The 23,210-nt window shown below is 42.9% G+C and overlaps 1 protein-coding gene across 1 annotated transcript in view; it reads left to right on the forward strand.

The window, feature by feature from the left end:
* Positions 1 to 23,210, forward strand: part of LOC117501554 (AT-rich interactive domain-containing protein 3A-like) — a 159,633-nt gene that overhangs the window by 104,277 nt on the left and 32,146 nt on the right. Inside the window, 5 exon segments of the mRNA XM_034160453.1 lie at positions 4,760 to 4,834; positions 6,316 to 6,388; positions 6,507 to 6,574; positions 12,601 to 12,748; positions 12,837 to 12,931. Of these exon segments, the coding sequence (XP_034016344.1) occupies positions 4,760 to 4,834; positions 6,316 to 6,388; positions 6,507 to 6,574; positions 12,601 to 12,748; positions 12,837 to 12,931 (459 nt within the window).

Here is a 23,210-nt window from a genome sequence, read left to right on the forward strand (position 1 = left end):
GAACTGATTCTCTGGACATTCATTTCAGAATAATAATAATTATTGTTTATTTATAACACTTTAAATGAGGAAATCTGCAAAGTGCTCAACATAATAAAACAAAAACCAACGAGCAGTAACTTTTTGTTCTTCCGGTAGAGCTTCATCTGAGGCCATCAAAGTTTACCGCTTGCATGCAAAGCAGCCACGCCCCTACTGATTATGGTATTAAACACTGATATTAAAGTGATTAAACTTTACGGTTTAAAACGTCTTAAACTAAGAAGTTAAGAGACCCTCCTTATAACTCTCACGGAAACTAACTTTAGAGATGAAACCATTTTTTTGTACCAGACTATAAACATGCTTAATTCTGCTCTAACATTGGACATTTCAACATGGACTTTTCTGGAAACATGCTCCCTTCTGGAGTCAGCCTCAACACAGTCAATTTAAGCTATGAAAAGAAAAAAAAAAACACCTACAGCACTCAGAGTGCCTCGTGCACAACGTCACCAAGGAAAAACACTTAAAACTTGGTGACTACTTGGGTGTAGAGAAAAATCAAACCTGCAGTAAAGGCTGTAAAAAAAGAAGCAGAACGCTCTCTTCTGCAAAATGATTTATTCTTCATCTGGGCGGAGCAGAGTGCCTCTGCTCGTGTGTGTGTGTGTTTGTGTGTGTGTGTGTGTGTGTGTGTGTTTGTGTGTGTGTGTATTCTTGTTGTCTCTGCAGCATGTTTGCAGCTTGACGCTGGAGACTGTTTGTTCAGGGATGGTGAATGTTGACCGCCTCTACACTTCCAGATAGTCAGAAGGTGAAAATCTTCTCAGGGGCCTTGACAACCTTTGCCCTCGCAGATCTGGTTTCAGACCCCGTAATTGCCAGTGACCAATAGGCTCCTGGTTGAAACTAGACCCAGACCTGGAGCTATTAACGTCCCCCTCCAAATGGATCTTGTTTTGATTCCTGATGCTTTTATAGGTTTTGTCTTTAGAGACATTCCTGCTCGGCACATACCGTGCACCCTTTTCTGCCCCTATGTTCCTTCCTTCCCGTCTTGTGGGGCCCGTACCCCCCCCCCCCCCATGCACTCGCAAACACACAGACAGCCGTGTCCAGAGTGTGCGTGTTAAAGGACGGCTGGCCAGCTCGCCGTCCTCCGGCCCCGCGTGACGCCCAGCTACGCTGCATGAACTTGGCCACCCGTCACAGCTGTGTTAGGATTGAATGATGGGGGGCCCTGGTATCCAGCTGGGTCGGAAGACATGGGTGGGGGCGGGGTGAGCCCAGATGCAGATGGTTTAGGTCAAATGGAGATGTTTGAGGATGAAGGGGGAGGGGTCACAGCAGCTCAGGGGCACAATAACTCCAGAGGTTACTTCTCCAACCTCTGGAGGGAAGAAAAAGTATTTTCACATTTTAAGTATAAGTTTCTTTTGTTTTTTGTGGACTATGACCTGCTATAAAGTACTGAGTCATGGCGAGTTCCAACAGGTTTTTAGACCTTAAACGTTTCTGACGTAATAATCAAATGATTGCTGTTGGAAAAATAATTTTTTTTCTTTTTTCTTCTGTGACTAACAGCCTTGAAGCTTTCGTTGTGCTTCCTCCCATTTACGGCAGGAATTTCCTCCTCTGACGCAGCATCTGATGCTTAGTCAAAGGACTCTGAGATGACTCCAGCCTCATTATTTAACATAGGAATGTAGACGTACCTTTCTTTTTTTGATCATGCACGATAAATTCTTGAAACACTAGAATGTCACACCACAGGAAAAGTAAAGTTTTAGAACAAAGATTCAAGAATTGTTGAAGCAGAAAGATCATTTTTCCTGCTAGAGGAGGACTTGTGACCCCTGAAATTACTGAAGACCTCCCACAGACACCGTGGGTTAGTATTCGGCCTGACATCTCCACTGATGACCAGTTACCGTATTTTCCAGAGTATAAGTCACAGTTTTTGCAGTAGTTTGGGATATCTTGCAACTTATACTCCGGTCACTTATATGCTGAAAAAACAAAGCATTCATCATTAATAATAAAAATTATATATATATATATATATATATATATATATATACACACAACCCCTGGCAATAATTATGGAATCACCGGCCTCAGAGGATGTTCATTCAGTTGTTTAATTTTGTAGAAAAAAAGCAGATCACAGACATGACACAAAACTAAAGTCATTTCAAATGGCAACTTTCTGGCTTTAAGAAACACTATAAGAAATCAAGAAAAAAAAATTGTGGCAGTCAGTAACGGTTACTTTTTTAGACCAAGCAGAGGGAAAAAATATGGACTCACTCAATTCTGAGAAATAAATTATGGAATCACCCTGTAAATTTTCATTTAGTCTGCATCTAAAAAGGAGTGATCACACCTTGGAGAGCTGTTGCACCAAGTGGACCGACATGAATCATGGCTCCAACACGAGAGATGTCAATTGAAACAAAGGAGAGGATTATCAAACTCTTAAAAGAGGGTAAATCATCACGCAATGTTGCAAAAGATGTTGGTTGTTCACAGTCAGCTGTGTCTAAACTCTGGACCAAATACAAACAACATGGGAAGGTTGTTAAAGGCAAACATACTGGTAGACCAAGGAAGACATCAAAGCGTCAAGACAGAAAACTTAAAGCAATATGTCTCAAAAATCGAAAATGCACATCAAAACAAATGAGGAACAAATGGGAGGAAACTGGAGTCAACGTCTGTGACTGAACTGTAAGAAATTGCCTAAAGGAAATGGGATTTACATACAGAAAAGCTAAACAAAGGCCATCATTAACACCTAAACAGAAAAAAGCAAGGTTAGAATGGGTTAAGGAAAAGCAATCGTGGACTGTGGATGACTGGATGAAAGTCATATTCAGTGATGAATCTCGAATCTGCATTGGGCAAGGTGATGATGCTGGAACTTTTGTTTGGTGCCGTTCCAATGAGATTTATAAAGATGACTGCCTGAAGAGAACATGTAAATTTCCACAGTCATTGATGATATGGGGCTGCATGTCAGGTAAAGGCACTGGGGAGATGGCTGTCATTACATCATCAATAAATGCACAAGTTTATGTTGATATTTTGGACACTTTTCTTATCCCATCAATTGAAAGGATGTTTGGGGACGATGAAATCATTTTTCAAGATGATAATGCATCTTGCCATAGAGCAAAAACTGTGAAGACATTCCTTGCAAAAAGACACATAGGGTCAGTGTCATGGCCTGCAAATAGTCCGGATCTTAATCCAATTGAAAATCTTTGGTGGAAGTTGAAGAAAATGCTCCATGACAAGGCTCCAACCTGCAAAGCTGATCTGGCAACAGCAATCAGTTGGAGCCAGATTGATGAAGAGTACTGTTTGTCACTCATTAAGTCCATGCCTTAGAGACTGCAAGCTGTTATAAAAGCCAGAGGTGGTGCAACAAAATACTAGTGATGTGTTGGAGCGTTCTTTTGTTTTTCATGATTCCATAATTTTTTCCTCAGAATTGAGTGATTCCATATTTTGTTCCCTCTGCTTGGTCTAAAAAAGTAACCGTTACTAACTGCCACAATTTTTTTTTCCTGATTTCTTATAGTGTTTCTTAAATCCAGAAAGTTGCCATTTGAAATGACTTTAGTTTTGTGTCATGTCTGTGATCTGCTTTTTTTCTACAAAATTAAACTACTGAATGAACATCCTCTGAGGCCGGTGATTCCATAATTTTTGCCAGGGGTTGTATATATATAGGGCTTTCCCAGGCATCAATGAGCAAAATTAAATAAACTTCAACAACAAAGAATAAATACAAATAATAGAAGAGCTGATTTCCCAAATTTTTATTATTAAAACCTGATGTATTCACACTTTTATTATAGTGTTTTCAACCCTCGGGGCAAGTAATCAGTGTTCATCTGCATCTATTAACATCCAATATTTTGTCCATCGCAAGTTTATATGTCCATGTTGCTTGTTACTGTAATTTAAAAGTCCTCATGGTACACACCACATGCTGAGGAATTCATGCAAAAATTCACTGTTCATTTCATTCTCCATGTCCATCTGACTATTAGTTTTGTCCAAACTGCATTAATTAACATTCCATCTGTCGTCCAATGCATGTTTATTTGTCCATCTTGTGTATTTTTGGAATTTAACACTCCTTATGTTACAGTAACAGCACACACTGTTTCTGTCCATTGACTGCTCCTTCCCAAGTGCAGGACCAGTAGACTGAAAAACTCCTTTGCCTCTCAGGCCATCAGACTGTACAACTCCTCACTCAGGGGGAGAAGGAGTAGCAGGAAGACAGAGGTCGGGAATGAGAGGAACAGTAGTAGCCAGTAAAGCAGTATTGATCAGTATGTTTGGTAATTTATATGTGGAAACAGTTTTTCTTTTTTACTTTCCCTTTTGATACTCTGCTTCTTACTCTGTGTACTGCTGGAACCTCAGTTTCCCTGAGGAAGTCTTCTCAAGGCATCAATAGTTCTGTCTAATCTAATCGTTTAACATGCCCCCTGGAAAACGACATGTTAAAAAGTGAGATACACATACAGGAAAAAAGTGCGACTTGTACTCCAGGGTGACTTATATTCTGGAAAACATGGTAATGGAACTATTTTTTGTGACGTACCACCCGCTGCTTGATGTACCATTTGTCAAGCAATTCCAGTTGGGACATGACTCCCAGGAATAAGAATTTTCATCGTCTTTCCTGGTTGTAACATTCCACTGTGCAATGAAAATATAACGGGGTCTTTTGTGTGTGTGTGTGTGTGTGTTCTAGAACGGGAGCGCTGCCTGGGCAGAAGAGGCCGACAGCAGCAGAGGAAGAGGAGAAGCCTCCAGAGATTTTGCTAAGGTGAGCCTTCAGTTGTGACCGAACTCATTATTACTAAACAACCAGACCGTAACCATAGCAACAGTTAGCGCTGCAGTTACATCTGTTTTTATGAGTGTCGGTCTTATGAACATTTGTGGTCACCTGTTGAAGCATGTGGAGTTAAGAGGAGGTCTCTCTGAGTCGTGAAACTCCAAAGTGACTTCATGAATTTTTTCCTGAATAAGATTGATGACATTTAAATAATGACATATCAATCAGGATATATAGTTTTTAAATTCACCCTTTATTTTAAGCCCCATTCTGGTTTTGATGGATTTGTATCCCGGAAGCTCACGGTTCGGAACCCGTTCTTTACCTTGGATCTGAATTTGAAGATGTTCAAAAATGTCTTCTCCTCTCTTGTGACCTTTGACATGTTTTCGTAATCCCTTGCATGCCCATGAAACCCGAAGCCTGTCATAGCGAGCTGTGACACTGTGGTTCTCAGTTCCGGGTTTCAGGGACCCCAAACCTGCACATTTTCTGTCTCCCTGCTCTGTCAAAAGATGATGCTCTCATTCAGGTGTGCTCAGCCAATCAGGAGCTAGCAGACACCTGACTAAACCAATCAGTTGGTGTGCTGCATCATCAACCATGAGCCAGATAGAGAAGTGACAATTAATTGGTTTTTAATTGATTACTAAATTAATCGGGAACTATCTTGATACTACTAGATGAATCATTTTGCCTCTTTTTTTCTTTGTTTCAGCTTCATCACAAGGCAACAGTTATACATCATTTAAAAAATTCCCTTTTCTTCTTTACTGTAAAACACTGGAACAGCCGTCTGCAAGATGCTGTGAATTCCTATCTGGAAAATCTGTTGGATCGATTGGATAAGCTTTGGATAAATCGTTCCAATAAAGCGAACTATCTCGTTAAACCTACAGAACTTCACATGCCATAAATCGTTCTTTTTAGCCAGAAGAACCTGGCACTGAAGTACCTGTCAGTACCTTAAATGTGAGTAATTTCTACAATATTTTACTCCAGTCTGACAGTGAATCGAATATCTTCGGGGTGTGGACAAAACAAGACATTGGACGGCGTCTTCTTGGGCTCTGAAAAACATTAATCCATGTTGTTTTGTTATTTTATGGACCCTGTCAACTAATTGACCAATTGAGAAAGTAATCGCTCAGTTTACCTCTTACAGAAATGAGCGTTAATCGCCAGTTCTTGGTGCCAGATCACCTCCATGAGCAGTCGTGATCTTCATACGCCGGTTTGTCACGTTTATACAGTGTGAGCTTCTGGGATCTTCTCCGGGAAAGTGAGAATGGGGCTTTAGTGACGCGTCAGATGTTCCACATTCACCTGCTGAGTTCAGGCCTGAGGCGGTGATGAGTTAATTAGTGAGCAGAGCAGGTGAGGAGGAAAAACCAGACAATCATTCTCCAGGGGCAGCGCTGCTCTGTCTGATTGAACACAATCAACTTTGAGTCTCTTTTCTCCTTTAGCTCTATGAGCTGGACAGCGACCCCAAGAGGAAGGAGTTTTTGGACGACCTCTTCACCTTCATGCAGAAAAGAGGTAAACATCTTGCAGGCACCTCCAGAAAACATCATCTGCTCCTCTTGCGGTCTTCACACCTTCACCCAAACTCTTCACACCACTGCTTCTTCTCGTTCTGCTCCTTCATCCCTATCAGAACTGAATGGTTCCATTTGTCCATGTTTGACCCCGACCTGCGAGGGTGCTGGTTGGTGTGGCGTTGAGGTTTGACCCATAATGCAAAGAAATCCCACATATGTTAGCTGACCTGCTTGATTAGCAACTCACGACTAATGCAAGGACCTGATTGGCCGAACACACACAACCAAGCTAAAAATCACTCCTGTACCTGACGTTTGCCAAAGTTTGAAATTGATATTGACTTTCTATATCAGGAGAGTGGGGAAAAAAAAGTTCTCTGAGCCTTTTTCAGGTTCTGGACAGACTGATGGAAGTCCTCGAATGAAGTTGTGTACAAACCTGTTGCTGTGCAAATTCTATCTTGGTTATGGTTTTGTTTTTTGTCTTTGTCATTCTGTGGATGTGAATTGACTCTTTGCCCGTAATGAGTGGAAACGATGTGAAAATGAAAAGAAGGGAATATTATACCGATGCTGAAGCGTATGCTCAAATTGAAGAAGTGTGACTCAACGAGAAACGCTGGTGTTGAAATTAAACCATAACATGACACAAAAAAGGCGAATTAGGAGTCTGTTCTACATTCTTGAGTTAAAATTTTAGTGCATTAAAACTAATTGCTTGTGGATTCTTGTTTGTGGTACTTTAGAACATTGGGCCTCATTCACAAAGTGTTCTTAACAACAAATTTGTTGGATGACAACTGCTGATGGACTCGAACCAGACTATTTTTTTTTGTTCTTGTTTTGCATGTTTGAAATTTCTTTGTTGGACTTTGTTTATATATTTGTTGCCTAAGCAGATGGTCACCCATCTGAGTCTGGTCTGCTTGAGGTTTCTTCCTCAAAAACACCTGAAGGAGGTTTTTCCTCATCACCGTTGCCTACATGGTTGCTTGGGGTTGGTAAGGTTAGAACTTAACCTTTTGAAGCGACTTATGTTGTGATTTGGTGCTATATAAATAAATTATGTTGAATTGAATACTGGATACATCTTACTGGAATCTGATGATCTTGAAAAATCCTCTGTCAAAATAACCATTGTGTCTGGCGTCAGTCTTGAACTACAGCAGTCTTTGCCATCTTGCCCTTAGACCAGGACTAACTGCCTTAAACCAGCCTCAATGGATGGTCAAAATTTTTACCTTTGGACTGGAGTTAGATGGGTCTAATGTGGCTCAAATGTCCCCAGAGCACGTCACCATTTATACAAGTAGCCTTTGAATAAAAGTTTGAGGATTAAGTCTGCATCTCAGTCTATCTCCCTTAGTACTACTTCATCAAACTAGGCCTTGGTGTTTTAGCTAAAAACCCAGGACTTGCAGAAACTCTGGTAGGACTTCTTACAGATCCATTTGGTTCTCTTTCCTGAAGGTTCCCCTCATTTCTTTGATAACTTGTTAAAAGCACAAAGCTTCTTTAACTAAGCATATGGGGAACACTGAATTGCTTTCTTTGTAAGGTGTTGGGTGGGGTTATGACCCAGATGTACTGTTTTTGGAAGTTAATTTCTAAACCTCTGCCCAGGTGCAAAAACCCCACAAATACCACAACACTTAATTTTTTTCTGTGACGTTTCCTGTCTCAGTTTGAGGAGAGTTTGTTCTTTTCAGAGCAACTGAAGTTTCACTCCATTATCTCTTCTGACAGTTTGTAGATCTCATGGGACATGAGCAAGGGTGTGGTTTTCAGTTTCAAAATGTCTTTACTTCTTCTGGAATTTCTGAGTGTGCTACAGTCTGCTGGAGATAAATTTTTAAAAGTTCCTAAAAAATCATTTGCAGAGTAATGGCTTTACTACAAATGTCATCCGAGCAAAACCTGATTGGTTAATTTTCATTGTTGTCTCATTTGTAATGTTGGCCAGGAGCCTGGGACAGTGACACAAACCCCGAGCCTGGTGGCTGATTCCACTTTTCCTTACCTATGTGCTTGTTCGGGGGTGGTAAGGTTAGACTTTACCCTTCTGAAGTGCCTTGGGGTGACTTAAGTTGTGGTTTGCTGCTATATAAATTAATTCAGTTGAACACCCAATCAGTCAATGCTAATTAGTTCAATATCATTATCAAGGTCTGGTTTGCTGTGGGCATCCTGTTCCTGCTTGTTTATCTGAAAAGTATCAGGACTCAAACGTGTCTCTATGTTGAAGGAAGATCAAGTGGATTGGTGGATCCACTGGTTTGGTGGATCCACAAGTTTGGTGGATCCACAGGTTTGATGGATCCTTTGGCAGTGCAGATCCATTGTACACCATCTCCGCTGATGGTGTTCTGCTTTGGTTTCAGTAAGACTCAACAAAGCAGCTTCAAAGATGCACAGATTGTTTGTTCTCTTCTGATATGATACCAGAACTCAGTGATGAGTCCAGACGATTTATTTGAATTAAGGTGTAGAATTGTGTGATGTTCATTACGACAAATCAGAATCTTCTGCAACTTTTATGTTTCAGTTAAGGGAATGTTAACTGAAAGTGGGATTGTATTATTATTCTTATTATTATTATTATTATTATTCAACTCTGTATCACACACCATCTTGTGTAAAAATTTAATTAGATTTTGCTTTATTTCAGTACAACATCCCAATGCATTGCTGGATTCCAGCGTTTTGTTTTTGTTTGTTTGTTTATTTTAGCTTTTATTGCATTAGCTCAATTCACAGGCTTCGTTTTTACTTTTTTCACAATAAACTTCACTTTGAAATGTTTAAGCTCATTTAGGAAACATTAGCAGTTGTACCTTGCTGTTAGCTTGATATGTTCCACATTAGCTTGTCTCGAACCCTCGCCTAAAATCATGCTTGTGTGTGCATAGATCAGTTGAGTCCCGCAGATGATGTTAAAAACGGCGTCCAAAGTGACACGTGTTTTTCATGAATAGCTAACAAGCTAGTGCACTAATTGTTAGAGTGGTTTTGTTGTAGGAGTCAAGGTTTGTTGTTTTAATCACACTGATTTGTTTTGGCGCTTTCTCATGGTGGATGATGGCTCGTGTCGGATGTTTAGCTGCAGGTTGAAACTCATCGTCTGATGGTGCGATCGGACCTGTAGGTCTCGTTTGCAGGATGATGAATGAAGCAGAGACGGCGTGAGGGAGGGACGCGATCTGACAGGGTCCTGTTAGCGTCTCTGTCCAGTAGCAGCCGCCGGGACTGACCCTTTACCCGTTCTGGTCAAAAGGAGAAATCCATCAAGTGGACTGAAACGCCCCTGACAGGCTGAACTCGGTGCACCATCAGGCTGAAAGATTCTTGGACTGAATTAACAGTGACAAATGCTTCAGTGTCAACTTTTTAGTATTTTTTAAATTATTAATATTAATTTATTTAATGTTTTGAAGGGTGGTCAGATATTTTCATCTTCAGGCCGGAGTGTGGGTCTGGTTCCAACATACAGTATTCAGCAGAAACCCTCGTCTTGTGCAGCACTCACACTGTGTTCTCTGTTCCACGTACACCGCGGTGCGCGTGGAACAGCTGCAAGATGTGAACGTGGCTTGTGGCGAGAGGTCAGACCGTGTGAACCTTCAAATGTCATATCAACAAGCAGCGATGTTTTATTTTAACCATAAAAACTCACATGTATCTTGCGTATGGAATCGTACATGTTATTTAAGACTCTTCACAAACATCGTCAAAGCTGCCGCCACGAACAGCTGAACACGATCGCCAGGTTTCCTGCATTTACGTTAAAAATTGACAAATCGCAAAGTGAAAGTAGAGCTTTGGGTTTTCCTGCATTTAATACAAAAAGGATCATGTTTCTCAGAAGTCACGCCCATTTTAATTAGTCACCATTTCTGATCCTCACACTCGTGTTTATCCACTTTAATGGTGTTTTACAAACATGGTATTCGGCACTTTAACATTTCCCATAAACCCCCTGCACTTCCCAGAATGCACCACGGCACCAGCAGAGTTCCGGCATTTCGAAGCCATGTAAACAATGGCTAGCGAGGACGTGGATGGCGTTGACTCAGTGAGTTCCACGAGCGATTATGATGATGACACGTTCTGCCAAGTTGAGAGGGTTATCTGGGGTAGGTGTAGCACCTGTGATGAACTTCTGCTGTGCTCTGATGTTGTCTTGTTGTCCAGACTTCACGAGGTTGTTTACATTGTGCCCTAAACCAGAACTCTGCTGAAACTGACCTCTCGCGTGAGTCATGGACCATGACGGTGCAAGATTCCAACTGCTAAACAGCAAATGAAAGTGTCGCTCTGATGTGCATTACTGGTGGGGCTCCTGTGGCACTTGGATGTGCTGTGTGATGTGCTGTGGTGTTCTGACGTGCACTTGCACGGCACTCTGACGTGGGCTCCTGCAGCACTCCTGCGGCGTTCCTGCAGTGCTGGGAAGTGTGTACCTGTGGTGTTCTAACGTGCACTCACACCGCACTAGCACGGTGCTCATGACACATGCTCCTGTGGCAGTTGGACACGCGCTCAGTGGGGTTCCTGCAGCGCTCCAACAGTGCTTGGATGTGCACCTGTGGGGGCTCTGACGTACACTCACGTGGCGCCGTGATGTGCACTCCAGCAGCACTCATGCACATGCACTCCGCAGCACTCTGACATGCACTTTTGTAGCGCTTGGATGTGCGCTCCTGCGGCGCTCTTACAGCACTTTGGCTTGCACTCCTGTTGCATTTGGATGTGCACTCCTGCAGCACTCTGATGTGCACTCCTGTACTGTGTGAATACGTGCAGTGCTCCTGCAGCGCTTGGAAATGTGCACCTGTGGCGGTGTGGACATGCACTTGCACTGTGCTCTGAGGTGCACTCGCATGGCGCTCTGACATGTGCTCCGGTAGTGTTCGGACATGCGCTCGTTGCAGTTCACTCAGCAGAGTGAATTACAGGCAACACATCTGTGGAACGGACTGGGACGGATCAGGTTTCTGTATTGTTGCCGGGACAAGTGAGCAGTAGTGAGGGTGTGCACGGGTCAGTGCACAACAACACCTGTAACATATATCAGCGTGTTGCTGGAGCGCTCATCTATAATGGATCTGTGTCAGGATAAAAGAGGAGAATCTGCTAATGAGTTTTTCTTTTTTAAACAGTGTTTTAATTTGATGAAAACCACAGAGTTCTGTTCTGACACACAAAAATTGAACGTGTCAAACCTGGATGAAGGCACAGCGTGTAAAACGTGGACACCATGACAGGAATGTGGCTTTGGTCCTGCAGGAGTCAGCGGTCTAATTTCAGCTCCTCTAGACCGAGTTCTCCTCCCATAATGCAGCAGGCACTTGGCTGACCTCTGCTGTCTCTTACTTACAGACTACAAATTGTTTGGCTCGATGCCCTTTTTGCTTGTTGGTGTCGAGGCTCCATGAGTTCAGGAGGCATCTTCCCCGCCCCTCCTTCCACATCCCCTTGCAGATCGGGCTCAAAGGTTGTCGCGGTCTGTTATTTTGTAAATGAGAGCACTTTTTAATGGCGCACCATTATGTGCCAGCTGAAAGACGGGCGGGTTCAAGTCTGGAAAGATCAGCTTCATTTTCCTCAGTCGAGAAGCTGAACGCTGCAGAATCCATCTTCCTTTTGTGCTGCGTGAGACTGTGAGGCGGAGAAACAAATGGTGAAGTGCTTTTCCCACATTGTCCAGGGTCGAACAAAAAGGGAAGGAAAACTTACCAAGGATTTCCATTTCCTGCCTTTGCAGTTAAACACAAGTGTGTGTGTGCGTGTGTGTGTGCGTGGTTTAATGGCTGAAGAATTTAAGCAGCTGTCCCCATTCCTGTGTTTGTGTAAAGGGGCCCACTGCTGGGATCTGAACCAATCAACTGGTCGAAGTCACACACACAGAAGTTCTTGTTTTTTTGTTGTTGTTGTTTTGTTTTGTTTTTTTTACACTTTCTACACTCTCGATCTCTGCAGGATCAGTGCGTATAATCAATTATTGTTCCTCATGTTGTTTCACACACAGAGCTGTCAACGTTTAACGATGACGCTTGAACTGGAAACAGCAGCGATCCAACATTCTTAAATATTACAATCTCCCCTCTGAAGTCATGTGACCTCATCCACTGTCAAAGCATCTCCGCTGCTCATCTCCTGTGGTGTGGCGCAGGTTCATGAAGAACTTGACGGGACTGTGTTTTGCTTGAGGTCTTGAAGAAATCAACAGGACGACACACTGATTGGACCGTTTCAAACTCGATGATAAAGAGAGATTCAGACCGTTTCAGCCACCCTGAACCCATCAACCCGGAGGAGCTGCACGTGAGGATGCAAATGCCTGAATCACGTGACCCAAGTACACAGATGCGTGATTGAGTCATGTGTGAAGTGGGCTGGTCATCGTCCAGAAGATTCACAGTGAACAAGTGGGCGTGTCTGCGCAGGGTCCAGACCGGACTCTCTACGCAGGGTCCAGGCCAGACTCTCGGGTAAGGCTCCAAGTCAGACTCTCTACGCAGGGTACAGGCCGGACTCTCGGGTAAGGGTCCAGGCCGGACCCTCTGCGCAGGGTCCAGGCAGTCTCTCTGCACAGGGTTCAGGCCGGACTCTCGGGTAAGGGTCCAGGCTGGACTCTCTGCGCAGGGTCCAGGCCGGACTCTCTGCGCAGGATCCAGGCCAGACTCTCAGGGTAAGGGTCCAGGCCAGACTCTCGGGTAAGGGTCCAGGCCAGACTCTCGGGTAAGGGTCCAGGCCAGACTCTCTGCGCAGGGTCCAGGCCGGACTCTCTGCGTAGGATCCAGGCCGGACTCTCGGGGTAAGGGTCCAGGCCGGACTCTCGGGTAAGGGTCCAGGCCGGACTCTCGGGTAAGGGTCCAGGCCACTCTCTCTGCACAGGGTCCAGGCCGGACTATCTGCACAGGGTCCAGGCCAGATTCTCTGTGCAGGGTCCAGGACCGACTGTCTGGGCAGCTGGAGATAGAGACTGGAATGGTCTGCACAAAGAGCAAGGCACATCAAAACTGTACCAAGACCTCTGAAAACAAAATCCTTCTTCCAAACATAGTTTTCTGTTCCATTATACTGTCTACAGCTCCAGATGTCTGAGGGTTTTTTCCTCACACTTGTCCTGGGTTGAGGAGTGAACAGTAACACGGATCAACTTCAACGATGCAAGATTCATTCTGTCTTTTATTCCCACGTAACGCCAGACCAGAATACTAATGGATGACTTTCAGTGTAAGTAAGAAAGGTGCTGATAGATCTGGACAGAACTTCCTGTCTCTTGATCTCGATGGATCCACCTAATGGACTGAAATGTGTGACATTGTCAGCATGTTTCATGCCCACAGTGAGAATTCAGCGAAGCTTTGATGCCATTAAACACCTCCAAGCTTTGGATGAAGCAGATGGGCAATTACTTGTTTTGGTTTGGCGCTCGGACGCATCCTGATTTGGGGCGGGAGGTGGACTGGGCCAGAGGTTACTTGTTGCAGGAGCTTCTTGTGTTCAGTAGAGAAGAAATCAGAGTGACGCAGCCAGCTGCATGTCAGTGCTGTCCACTCGAGATGATTAATGACCGCAGACTGTGTCGGACGGAACCAGAGAGAAGCCAAGGCTCCGGTTGGCTCACTGGGCGAAAGACGAGCATTTGAGTCCGGGAACAAACCCCACACGTCCGGCTCCATCCAGTCCATGGTGACACTCTAAATGGGAAATGATGACATACAGGAAGTACTGGCCCGCTTGATATTTCCCACATTTTAATTTGTTTATGCCATTTCAAATACAAAATTAAATCAGGCTTCTCAGTTTAAAAATTTCTAAAATTATCTTCAAGATTAATGTAGCGTGTAAATTGTGCACCGGAAAATCCAAACATGTAGCCAAGTTAGCGCAAGCTAACTGCTAATGAAAACACTAACCACTCCTCAGATTCACACAGGAGTAAAATAATGAGCTGAAATTCGCAACGGTTGCACTTAAAAATTAGCAGGAGTGTTAGACAGGTAACAGAAATAAAATTAAGGATTACAATCTTGTATTAATTAGAAGAGTGCCGTTCAAGCCAGACACCAAGGAGGCCGTCCGTCCGGAGAGAATGTTGCCAGGTCAGTGTTGCCACATCAGGTCAGCAGCAGCAGTTATACAGCTTCATGATGAAGTGGTATAGAGGAGGATTTTCTTTCACCCAAATATCAACTCCAGGCTTACATCTCATACGTACCTTCTGGCAAATTGAAGCTGAACTTTCAGGTCTTCTTTTAAGAAAATGTGACTCTCGTCATGTGACCTATAATTTGAATAAGAAGTGATTTGTGAAACCAGGTGTTTTGAAATCGCCCAAAAAGTCACCTGAAGTGAGTGTTTAAAAACTGTTTTTGCAACATTTGATTTTTTAAATTTTTTTTATTTTTTGTGAAGCTTGTTTCAATTACAGTGTAAATTTTTCAGTTCACTACTTCAAATTGTGTCATTCACAGGGTAACAGAACTGCTGTCTGTTCCTCTGGGATTTTGACCGGCACCTCGTTGTCTGACTATCCTACCTTGACGACCGATGTTATATACAACCCCTGGCAAAAATTATGGACTCACCGGCCTTGGAGGATGTTCATTCAGTTGTTTAATTTTGTAGAAAAAAGCAAATGGCAACTTTCTGGCTTTAAGAAACACTATAAGAAATCAAGAAAAAAAGATTGTGGCAGTCAGTAACGGTTACTTTTTTAGACCAAGCAGAGGAAAAAAATATGGAATCACTCAATTCTGAGGAAAAAATTATGGAATCACCCTGTAATTTTCATCCCCAAAACTAACACCTGCATCATATCAGATCTGCTCGTTAGTCCTGCATCGAAAAAGGAGTGATCACACCTTGGAGAGCTGTTGCACCAAGTGGACTGACATGAATCATGGCTCCAACACGAGAGATGTCAATTGAAACAAAGGAGAGGATTATCAAACTCTTAAAAGAGAGTAAATCATCACGCAATGTTGCAAAAGATGTTGGTTGTTCACAGTCAGCTGTGTCTAAACTCTGGACCAAATACAACAACATGGGAAGGTTGTTAAAGGCAAACATACTGGTAGACCAAGGAAGACATCAAAGCGTCAAGACAGAAAACTTAAAGCAATATGTCGCAAAAATCGAAAAATGTACAACAAAAGAAATTAGGAACGAATGGGAGGAAACTGGAGTCAACATCTGTGACCGAACTGTAAGAAACCGCCTAAAGGAAATGGGATTTACATACAGAAAAGCTAAACGAAAGGCATCATTAACACCTAAACAGAAAAAAACAAGGTTACAATGGGCTAAGGAAAAGCAATCGTGGACTGTGGATGACTGGATGAAAGTCATATTCAGTGATGAATCTCGAATCTGCATTGGGCAAGGTGATGATGCTGGAACTTTTGTTTGGTGCCGTTCCAATGAGATTTATAAAGATGACTGCCTGAAGAGAACATGTAAATTTCCACAGTCATTGATGATATGGGGCTGCATGTCAGGTAAAGGCACTGGGGAGATGGCTGTCATTACATCATCAATAAATGCACAAGTTTACGTTGATATTTTGGACAATTGAAAGGATGTTTGGGGATGATGAAATCATTTTTCAAGATGATAATGCACCTTGCCATAGAGCAAAAACTGCAAAAACATTCCTTGCAAAAAGACACATAGGGTCAATGTCATGGCATAGGGTCAATGTCAATGAGCAGATCTGATTTGATGCAGGTGTTAATTTGGGGGATGAAAATTTACAGGGTGATTCCATAATTTTTTCCTCAGAATTGAGTGATTCCATATTTTTTTTTTCCTCTGCTTGGTCTAAAAAAAGTAACCGTTACTGACTGCCACAATCTTTTTTCTTGATTTCTTATAGTGTTTCTTAAAGCCAGAAAGTTGCCATTTGAAATGACTTTAGTTTTGTGTCATGTCTGTGATCTGCTTTTTTTCTACAAAATTAAACAACTGAATGAGCATCCTCTGAGGCCGGTGATTCCATAATTTTTGCCAGGGGTTGTACATTGGTGATGCTCTAGTGGTTAAACGTTGGGCTTGAGACCAGAGGATCCTCAGTTCAAATCCCAGCCTGACCTGAAAGTCACTAAGGCCCCTTGGGCAAGGTCCTTAATCCCCTAGTTGCTCCCGGTGTGTAGGCAGCACCCTGACATTGGGGTGAATGTTATTATAAAGTGCTTTAAGCGTGTGATGCAGATGAAAAAAGTGCTATATAAATGCAGTCCATTTACCATATATATATATATATATATATATATATATATATATATATATATATATTATACACACACCGGTCACTTGCTAGTACTGGGTTGGACCCTTTTTTGCCTTCAGAATTGCCTTATTCTTGGTGTCATAGATTCAACGTTCCTCAGAGATGTTGGTCCATAGTGACATGATGACATCACGCAGTCTGTCCATTCAACCAGTCTGTCTGTTCTCCTCTGACCTCTGACATCAACAAGCCATTTTCATCCACACAGCTGCCGCTCACTGGATATCTTCTCTTTTTTGGGACCATTCTCTGTAAACCTTAGAGGTGGTTGTGGGTGAAAATCCCAGTAGATCAGCGGTTTCTTAAATACTCAGACCAGCCCGTCGGGCACCAACAACCATGCCACGTTGTCACTTAAATCCTCTTTCTTCCCCATTCTGATGCTCGGTTTGAACTTTAACAAGTCGTCTTCACCGCGTCCACATGACTAAATGCACTGAATTGTTTATTAGCTATTTGTGTTAACAAGTAATTAATCAGGTGTACCTAATGAAGTGAGTGTATTTATTCGTCTTTGTACATTTTTTTTTTTTTTCGCCTGTTATGTAACTGAGTGTTCTGTCAGTTTTGGGTTTTCTGTTCTGTTAGAATAGCAAATGGTCACCTTGGTGAGTTTAGGTCTGCTTGAGTTTTTTTCCTGTAGAATAGTAAAAAAAAAATAACTGACACCTTTTTTCCTCCTTCCCGCTGTCACCAGTGTGCTTGCTCATGGGCGTCTCAGGTCTCGATCATTTGTAGGACTTTAAGGTGACTGATGAATTAAACCCATATTCTTTCCTGGATGTCTCTCAAAACAGATATATTTCTTATCTTGTAGCTTTAATCATTGCAAATTATTCCATTTATTGTGTGATTATTGACGTATTTTTTTCTGTATATACGTCGATGAGCTTTGTGTGTCTTTCATCATGTAATCTGTTTTTTTCCTGTGCATTTTTAAAAATCTTAGGTTTGTATTTCCTTATTGTAACACGTCAGATTGAACCTTCTGATGATGTTGGACGTATTTGAAGTATTGTCGGTAGTGAGTGGCGTCCCAGCAGGACGTGACAGGAAGTCCCTAACTGCAACCCTGAGACCGAGCATTCTGTCCACACCAATTACACCCTGACTGGACCTCTGGGGATCCGCGTACGGGTTCTGTTACTCTCTGCTGCCGCCGCCCTCTTGCCAGGCACACAATAGGAACATTCTCTTTGATAGGACCTCGTGTATTCACACCTCACAGCTTCTGGAACCAGGCAGGACCTGGTCCTGGTCTGTTTCCAAACCAAAAGGTGTTTGGGAGGAAACCCATTTGTCCTTTTTGTTCACTGGTGGATTAAAGCGGTTTTTCACACCGTGTTGGGTTTGTTAGTATCAGAAACAGTTGAGTTAAGTAGTCTCAGTCCTCGCTTTAATTCAGATGGAAAACTCTCAGCACGGGTCTGATTTCGCTTTCTGAGTAATTCTCGTTTTTTTCCTCCCATGTCATTCTTCCTTTTGTTTCCTTTCCTTTCTTCCTCCTCGTTTACACCCTCCCTCCTCCGGCTCTGTTTATTGTGCTACATTTACAACTGCTGAAACCTGATAAGACCGCGCAGGATCGGGCGGAGGCTGGATGAAGATGGGGGAGGTGGCGATGCGTTAGGGGCCTCCTGTCCCTCACAGGATGATTAATGGTCTCCCAATAAGTGGGGCCAGCGTTTTTGATAGGTCAGAGCTGATGGGCAGCAGACGACGGCGAGCCCAGTCGCGTGTCTGTACGTGTGAAAAGGAGCAACGTAAAAAAGTCTGGGATGAAGGGACAGACGTGGAAACTGCAGTAGGAGGTTTGGAAGGGCAGACGGAGTTCCACGGCGACATAGGAGGAGGTGAAAAGGGGGCAGGGCTTCATAGAAACGTGACACGGCCCTATTGGGGGAAGCGCTTTGTCGGTGGGCTGAATGAGCTCCCCGACCACAGATAGCCTGGAAAAACCTTTGGAAGACCTTGAACTAGTAGCTGGGTTCCTGCCAGGAAATGTGGGAACCCCAATGCTTGATGGATTCCACTGACTCTCTCCGGACGCATGCTCCTCCCCTGTGTTTGTCATCAAAGGCCGTCATATTGGTATATTTGAGAGTTGAGGTTATCTTTGACTTTTCTAAACCCCACCCGGTAGTTGGCAAATTATAGTCCAGCCTTTGGAACCAAACCCATCTTCCATAGCTCGGTTCTCTGCGCACTTGTGGTTTTCCTGACGTATGTGTGTGTTAAAATCTTAAAGCTTCATTTCTGTACATTATCAACTTTCTGTTCTTTCTTCTTCCCGGATTGAGTCCTTGAGCCGGTCCTGATCCCGGCCTTCCACTCTGCTGTGCACCTTTAATTTGCACCGTGTTGGGGGATTTTTATGACTGTAACTTGAGTAACTGAGAAACGGTCAGTTGCAGTTTCTCTGTAGTTCTTCTTTTGTCTTCTGGAATATTTTGGCAAGTGTTTCCCTCCTGTTACCTGGAGGAGCTGTACCCGAGAGCTAAACCCCAACCTCTGGTACTGAAAAATGAAGCTGACACTGAAGCACCAAAGCCTGCATTTCTTGAATGGCCTCTTGAGGCTACCCTGCAGAACCAAGTCACTCCCTGATACCCCATTTTAAATTGTCCAACTTACAGTTAATTTAACATGCTTGGGTCGCTACAGTGGTGAAATTTTAAATAATTTAGCAAATTTAAGCTAACTTAAGACATGAAATTATGAATAATTAGGGGTGTGGTTTACTTTGAGTGACAGCTGTATGTCAGCATGTCATGTGCAACTTTTTTACAACTTTGAGCAACTAACATGCAATCGCTGGCTAGCTTGAGCAGTAGACTCTGTGGTGTTTTAGTTTTCACTTTGATGTCTACGCGTTTTTTGCCGTCAGATTGTAAAACAACTTCGATTTTTATTTGAATTTCGTTTATTACCACGTTTAATTTTTCTTCCTAAAAAGGTAAATATGATACAATGGCATGAGCTCACACTCCCGTGTGACAGCAGTAGTAGCCAGTTTATTGTCATCTCAGGGTTGCGTGCGACCACAATGCTTCAAATTCTGATCACTTCATCTTCATGTTAATATCCACTCTGGTGCGAAGTTGGAGCTTCTGTTGTGGATTTGTCTGTGAGTTCTTGTGTTCAGAGATTGAACCAGAGTTTCTTGTGTTTTTCGAACTCTGCCACCACGGGAATTTTATGTGACACCATCGTTGTTTCACGTTTCACTGAGTGGCTCTCGGTCAGCGCCCATTGCTGTCGGTGTTTCTGCATCTGCGTCCTGCAAGTGCTTTTAAAGCGGCGTTTCCTGGCATCCACGCCCCCACTGACAGATGGCAAAAAATGCATTACAGCCCCCCGGACGAGCCCCGAACCCCCACTGGAGTCCTGAGCTCACTTCCAGTGCGCCGCTTCTTCCTGATCTGAGTGCAGAGCGGACGCCAGCTGCACGGTTCCAAAATGATTCACCATCTCTGATTAGAAACCGAGAATGGAGATTCTTTTACAAAGTGCGACTTGCAAAGATGTGCCACCATCTTCTGATACTTCATGTCCCATGATGCACTGCAGATCACATAATCTTTAATCTCACTGCATGAAGCTTTAAATCCAGAGCGAAACTCCTTTTTTTTTTTTTTTGATTTGTATTGTTTGCGATTTATGAAATGAAACATTGAGTTGCTTCTAAATGCGACTCTGCTTCATGAATCTGCTTCGTGAATCTCTTGAGATCAACTTGAGCTCGGTTGTCATGGATTCCAAGCTAATTAGCATTGATGGGCGCTGCTATAATTTCAGAGATGAATGGCTTTGCTGTTTAAGCGTGTTCCCCTCTCTGTCTCCTGTATTGATCGGTGCTGCTGGGGCCGATCATCTGATGGCTTTATCTGTCAATTTGTGTGAGTATTGATTGCAGTTTGCCTTGTTTCCAAATAACAGAGGTTTTTTGGGGGGGGGGGTTTTTTCGGCGAGCGGCGCTGCTGCTGTACCTGGCAGTAAAAAAAAAACAAAACCACTTTTGACTACTTTTTGTGAATTAAAGTGGATTTTTGATTTACAACATTATGAAATATAAAAGTGATTATCATCTGTTCCTCATAGTGTATTTCGGGGGAAACAACTGAAATGACGTTCAGATTAATTTCCTATCAAACTTTAACTTTGCACTGTGCACTGCTGCTATAATCAATAACCACATGACGCAGTTTAGACGTTAATGCTTCTGACTTCTATTTTGCTCCGCCCACATGTCGCTGTCTTTCATTCTAACTTGCCGTTTGTAATAACTGTAGAGCTGGGTGATGGTAAGTCCATTCGGTGGCTCCCTTGTTTTCACTCGGGGTCACCACAGCAGATCGAAAGTGGATCTGCATGTTGATTTTTGGCACAAGTTTTATGATGGATTCCTTTCCTGATGCAACTCCACATTGCATGGAGAAAGGTGGAAGGGGCGGGATATGACTTCAAAATAATGTCACGATGGTTTGCATTTTGTAAAGTGAGATAGTATTATATCACGGTAGTGTTTGTTTGCAATTTCAATTTTTTCAATTTATTTTAATTTATATAATAAAATCACAACAAAGTTGCCTCAAGTCGCTTCACACAAGTATGGTGTAACACTCTAAAACTCTGTAAAAACACTGTAAAACACTGTAAAACTCCCTCTGATGATTTGAGGAAGAAACCTCAAGCAGACCAGACTCAAATGCGTGACCCTCTGCCTGGGGCCATGCTAGTGGCACAATAGACAATACAGGAAATTTTGGAAGTCCATGCTGGTGTCCCACGACAACGACCCCTTTACCTCATCGTGTTGGGTTCGACAATTTTAAACCTGCGCTGTGTTTTAATTTTTCAAATCTGCTCCTTCAGAATCTGGATGAAAAGTTTTTTTTTTACTCACCTGTCTGTTTAATTAGCGATTCACAGAGGCTTAAATGAGCCGACCGCACAAAAAGCCGCCAGTTCAAACAAAACAATACCTGTTTAACCCTTCCCATGACGTCATGGGAAGGATTAAATGGGAAGACAGACATCTTTCTTGTCCTGTTGCATATGTGAATCAAAACTTTGACGTCTTTCACACAGAAACTGGAGTGTCAGGTTTAGAGTGGTTTCTGTTCGAGACCAGGATCAGCACTTTCAACATGTTGAAATCGGTTTCATCCTGTTTTGCTAAATTGTTTAAAAGCCTCCCTGAAAATACCAATGTGTACATAAAAGTTAAATAATAATAGTCAAAGGTGTGCAGACAAACCCAAACTCTCCTCCAGCCTTCAGTCCTCTCCTATATAAACTCCTCGTGTGACTGTAAACGACATTAGAAGGCGTCATATAAATCATTGACTTTTTGGTTGTTGAGATATACACAAAAAAGTTTTTTTTTTTTCCCCCCAGACCATATTTTCCTTTGACTAAACTACTCTTGATATCTATGCAAGACTCACCAAGTTTGAAAGAATCCATCCAGCTGTTATCTTGCCCACACACACGCACGCACACACACACACTCCCTTGCATGTCGCTGCGTAACTGGCGTGCAGTGCATATGAGCATATTTTAGAATACCCAAATACTCAGGTCACTCAGTTTTCAGCATTGCTAACCTCCCTGCCACCAACTGCATGGGTGCAAACGATATATTTGGGTATTAAAAAAAAATTTAATGAGCGTATTTATTGTCAGAGTTCTGCCAGTCATCACTGGCAGAACTCGGGGTGCTTCAGGGATGAGATTTTTCCACGGATCCGCGGATTTCCGCGGATTTGACGGTCCCGGGGGTCGATTTTGTGAAATGTCCAAATCCGTTGAGAAAATTTAAAAGGGGGGGGGGGGGGGGGGTTAAGAATGCAAAAAAAAATTAATGCCAGGAGTACCTTTGTTTAATAAAATTGTCGTCTATTCAGAACACTGAGTGGTCTTTGTTTGTTATTGCCGACGCAGCAAGTTCGATCAGTCCGTCAGTCAGCCGAACGCGGAAGTAACGCTGTGCTGATCAGTGACCAGTATGAAGTAGGTGCACAATGAGCATGTAGTGTAAGGGAGGTAACTGTGTAGTCTTTCAATGTCCAATATTCGGTAGTTTTCCCTCCAACAAATCATAAAAACCGAGACGGTATCGAAGCGCAGTCGAAGCTATTACTTACGCACGTTTTCATTGGTTATTGCAAAGCTTATGACCAATCAGCGCAAAGGTTATATATGTGTTTCTCCCGCCCTTACATGTATGTTTGTTGAGAAGTGTGCCATGCTGAAAGTGGAGAATGCTGAAAAATCAAGTAAGTCTAGTTATGAAAAAAAATTTTGGTCACAAAAATACACATGTACAGTAGTTGGTCTTAGTAAGGGTTTACAGTTTGAATTCTAGATATGAACACCTGGCATTTATAGTAGTTTTTAATATGATTTTAGTGCAATTTACATGTTTTAAAACAGCAAAAATGCTTTGGCTTAAGGGGGACTTCGTCCCCCTGACCCCCTGGCCAGGGCTCCGCCTTGGACCCGCTGGGGCCTGCGG

This window comes from Thalassophryne amazonica, chromosome 2 (assembly GCF_902500255.1).
Source record: "Thalassophryne amazonica chromosome 2, fThaAma1.1, whole genome shotgun sequence".
Taxonomy (NCBI): Eukaryota; Metazoa; Chordata; class Actinopteri; order Batrachoidiformes; family Batrachoididae; genus Thalassophryne; species Thalassophryne amazonica.